Genomic DNA, 4,823 nt, shown 5'->3' with positions numbered 1-4,823 from the left:
GACAGATTTTTCATCAAGTTGTTTCCATTAAAAAAGTACTGATTTTAGGCTGGGTGTGGTGGTTCATGCCTGTAATCCCAGCACTTTGGGAGGCCGAGGCGGGCGGATCACCTGAGATCAGGAGTTCAAGACCAGCCTTGCCAACATGGTGAAGTCCCGTCTCTACAAAAATACAAAAATTAGCTGGGCATGATGGCCGGTACCTGTAATCCCAGCTACTCAGGAGGCTGAGGCGGGAGAATCACTTGAACCTCGGAGGTGGAGGTTGCAGTGAGCTGAGATCATGCTGTTACACTCCAGCCTGGGCAACAGAGTGAGACTGTCTCAAAAAAAAAAAAAGTACTGATTTTAAAAACTAATAACTTAAAACTGCCACACACACACACACACACAAACACATACACACATGGTCCACAAAACATTCTCCTCTCCTTCTGACGGTTTTACGATGCATTGTAATCATTAAACCGTTCTTTTACTATTAAACTTAAATGGCCAATGGAAACAAACAGTTCTGAGACAGTTCTTTCACCACTGATTAAGACTGGGGTGGCAGGTACAAGGGATAATATTCACTAGGCTTTGGAGCTTTCTGGGCAGATTTAGTGACCTTGCCAACTCCAGCAGCCTTCCTGTCCTCTGCTTTGATGATACCCATGGCAACTGTCTGTCTCATATGACCAACAGCAAAGTGACCCAGAGGTGGATAGTCTGAGAAGCTCTCTACACACATGGGCTTGCCAGGAACCATATAAATGATGGCAGCATCACCAGACTTCAAGAATTTGGGGCTGTCTTCCAGCTTTTTACCAGAACAGCGATCAATCTTTTCCTTCAGCTCAGCAAACTTGCATGCAGTGTGAGCCGTGTGACAATCCAGTACAGGGGCATAGCCAGCACTTATTTGGCCTGGATGGTTCAGGATAATCACCTGAGAGTGAAGCCAGCTGCTTCCATTGGTGGGTCATTTTTGCTGTCACCAGCATTGTTACCATGACGAACATCCTTGACAGACACGTTCTTGACATTGAAGCCCACATTGTCCCCAGGAAGAGCTTCACTCAAAGCTTCATGGTGTATTTCAACAGACTTTACTTCAGTTGTAACATTGACTGGAGCACCATACAGGGTTTGAGAACACCAGTCTCTACTCAGCCAACAGAAACAGTACCAATACCACCAATTTTTGTAGACATCCTAGAGAAGCAGGTGAAAGGGCTTGTTAGTTGGATGAGTTGGTGGTAGGATGCAGTCCAGAGCCTCAAGCGGTGAGGTTCCACTGGTATTGCCATCCTTACAGGTGACTTTCAGTCCCTTAAACCAAGGCATGTTAGCACTTGGCTACAGCATGTTGTCACCATTTCAACCAGAAATAAGCACAAATGCTACTGTGTCAAGGTTGCAGCCAATTTTCATAATGTAAGTGTTGACTTCTTTAACGATTTCCTCATATATCTTCTGGCTGTAGGGTTGCTCAGTGGAATCCATTTTGTTAACACCAACAATTAGTTGTTTCACACCTAGTGTGTAAGCCAGAAGGGCATGCTCATGGGTCTGTCCATTCTTGGAGATACCAGCTTCAAATTCACCAACACCAGCAGCAACAATCAGGACAGCACAGTCAGCCTGAGATGTCCCTGTAATCATGTTTTTGATGAAGTCTCTGTGTCCTGGGGCATCAATGATACTCACGTAGTACTTACTGGTCTCAAATTTCTACAGGGAGATATCAATGGTGATACCAGGTTCATGTTTAGCTTTCAGTTTATCCAAGACCCAAGCATACTTGAAGGAGCCCTTTCCCATCTAAGCAGCCTCCTTCTCAAATTTTTGAATGGTTCTTTTGTCGACGTCAATGCATTTGTAGATCAGATGGCCAGTAGTGGTGGACTTGCCTGAACCTACTTGTCCAGTGATGACAATGTTGATATTAGTCTTTTCCTTTCCCATTTTGGCTTTTAGAGGTAGTTTTCTCTCCCTCTTTTTTTTTTTCCATAGGTGAAGTGTCTTTTTAATTGAAAAGCTAACAAACTGTCCAGTTACATTTCCCCCAAAAAAACATAAACTGGGTAGTAACTGAGTCTCTAGGCAATATATTTAAAGCCAAGAGGATTAAAAATAAAATTAAAGAAAGAGAAAACAAGTCCTCAGATGCAATGGAGGGAGCCCTGCTACATACAGGTTAATCAATACAGTAGTTCTCCTTGACTGCAGGAGGTTGGAAGACATTCTAGTAACTCCACTCAGAACATTTACTTCAAGAAGCCTTTTTCCAGTTTCCAACTCATGAATAAAGATAACATTTTGTTAATTCTAGTCCAGAAAACTTTTTTTGCAAGCTGGTTTATTTACAGTGCCAACTTTTAAAAGGTCACTAAAGTTAACTGGACAATAAACTAGGCAGACATTGCTTTACAAAAAAGAGGGAAAGGCCAAAATTCCACTTACAGAGAACCTACAGTTCAGTTTTATTCAAAGAAACTTTTGATCATACTGGAAGAAACTCAGCCATAGGTTTGGAATCTGTCCTCAAACTACACATGCAATGAGGACAATATTCCGCTAATACCATTGACTTGCTGCTGCATTTGTCTACTGTTTGTCTAATACTAACAACTATAAACAGAGCAGTGCAACTAGTATTTGGAACAATCCTTACAGTGTTACAGTGTCAGGCATAACATTTCACTTCTCTTCACACCGCTGGTTCTCTTGCTGTACCTGGGCTTCCCGCTCTTCAGTAAAGTAATTTTTTTTTTAATTTTTTTTATTTTAGACAGAGTCGCTCTGTGGCCCAGGCCGGAGCGCAGTGGTGCCATCTTGGCTCACTGCAAGCTCCGCCTCCCGGATTCACACCATTCTCCTGCCTCAGCTTCCCGAGTAGCTGGGACTACAGGCACCCGCCACCATGCCCGGCTAATTTTTTTGTATTTTTTTAGTAGAGACGGAGTTTCACCATGTTAGCCAGGATAGTCTCAATCTACTGACCTCGTGATCCGCCCGCCTCGACCTCCCAAAGTGCTGGGATTACAGGCGTGAGCCACAGCTCCCGGCCCAGTAAAGTCATTTTTTAAATTGAAGGTCTTGTGAATCTCCTCAGGAGTTTTCCTGTTGACCATATTGGCAACAGTCTTGCATGTAACATCAAGCAAACCTTTGATGTCTAAGTAGTTTGCAGCCAGATTGAGTTCAAAAAGTGTTCCTTGGTCAACTTTCAGAAATTCTTGGTCCCAAACAGGGATATCGTCTGTTCGCTTTTCTTTGTTTTCATAAACTTTGGGAGGAGGTGGGTCATCCTCGTGGTGGGTGCACCACTGAATGACCTTTTTTAATATTGCTGCATTAACATTTGGTAGAGGAACTGGGTCATGATCTCCTTCATCATTCATTCCCAAATCTTCCAAAATGGTCTTGATAGTCACAGATTGTTTGACAATTTCCACATCAACTTCAAATATCTCTCCACCAGAACTCTGCAACTTAATTGAAGGCATGGTGTTCTGTGTTAAGGAGACGGCCGGCCGGAGGCTGACTAGAGTTGGGAGGCAACAGCGGAGGAAGAGAAAGGCAGAGGAAGAAGCCACTACAGTGGCACGACACAGCATCTTTAGAGGGTTTTCAAGACACCTGTGTTCTGCCAGCAACCTGTTGCGGAAAAAGTAGTTATGTTTCCATATCTCACTGTTCTAGTCTTACTAGTTTTTCTTTCCAAAAATATTGCAATAGCATCCTAACTGGTCTTGTTGATTTATCACTTATTCTCCTGTGGTCTTTTATTTTCATTGTAACCAAAGGAATCTACTTACAACATAAATATATTGGCTACATCTAAATGCAAGGGTGGCTGAATATTAATGAGCACTGGTATTCTGATTCCATGTTCTCTTATCTCCTGGGAAATTATTTCGGGTTCTGTGTACCCATTCTTACAGCTTCTGTGTGCTTTCCACTTACGACCTTCTTCAGAGCACTACCTTATGTTCAGAAGTGCCAATGCCTGACTGCTGCAGAAGTGTGAAAGCTCAGCTCTCTTACCTTAAAGCGGTACAGAATTTGCAATGTAATTTATATTACAGAACACCCAAAGAATTAGGGTGAGGTGTTGATTTCACCTGAACTTGCACTTTTGTTTAGCTTTCCTGCTTCCCCGTCCTCCTTATCAGCTTCTTAATAAATCGTTTGCACAAGAATCCACAGCTCAGGGGAATCGCACCTAAAGATGCACCCCTCTTTCCCCTCTGTTCCTGATGCACGAGTTTCCCTGCTCTTCCTTGAACCTGTGCCATGCCCCAACTTCCAGGACTTGTAGATGGTTTTCTTTCTGTCTGGAATGCCATTTTCCCACATGTCCACACGGTTCACATCTTTACTTCCTTCGTGTCTCCACTCAAATACCACTTTTGCAGGGATGTCTTTCATGACCACTCTGTTTTCTACCCTATCCCAGTCCAACATTCATCTTCATATATTTACGTTTGGGACCTAAGTGTTTTCCACACTTGGGTGTACATCCCATGTGTCTTCATTCCCCAGCTGCATTCTAGCATACATTGCAAGAGGCTGATTACATAAAAGGCATTCAGCACATGTTTTAAAATGAAATGTACAAATGAGTAACTATGCAAAACTTAACTACACAGTAAACTGAATAAAATTTTTATTCTATAATTAAGCATTATGTTGCCTGTCTGATGTCCAAAATTAAAGAAATCCTAAATGAACGATCACTGATAAATATCTGGACTAGTTGTGCCTCAACAATTTATTGCAGAAATAATTGTCATCTTCATTGTAGACCTGATAAGCACCACATGCTATAGAAT

At 42.5% G+C, this 4,823-nt stretch overlaps 1 protein-coding gene and 1 pseudogene across 1 annotated transcript; both read right to left on the bottom strand.

The window, feature by feature from the left end:
• Positions 1-538: 538 nt before the first annotated feature.
• Positions 539-1,965, bottom strand: LOC473382 (elongation factor 1-alpha 1-like; annotated as a pseudogene).
• Positions 1,966-2,488: 523 nt separating this feature from the next.
• LOC741033 (S-phase kinase-associated protein 1-like) lies at positions 2,489-3,620 on the bottom strand. The gene is made up of 2 exons (XM_063786176.1): positions 3,032-3,620; positions 2,489-2,616 (listed from the first exon to the last, which is right to left on the bottom strand). The coding sequence occupies exons 1-2, from the start codon at positions 3,603-3,605 to the stop codon at positions 2,489-2,491; spliced, it is 702 nt and encodes a 233-aa protein (XP_063642246.1). The 5' UTR covers positions 3,606-3,620.
• Between the last annotated feature and the right edge of the window lie 1,203 nt (positions 3,621-4,823).

The sequence above is a fragment of the Pan troglodytes genome, chromosome 10 (assembly GCF_028858775.2).
Source record: "Pan troglodytes isolate AG18354 chromosome 10, NHGRI_mPanTro3-v2.0_pri, whole genome shotgun sequence".
NCBI lineage: Eukaryota > Metazoa > Chordata > Mammalia > Primates > Hominidae > Pan > Pan troglodytes.
This window is presented reverse-complemented; position numbering and strand designations above follow the sequence as displayed.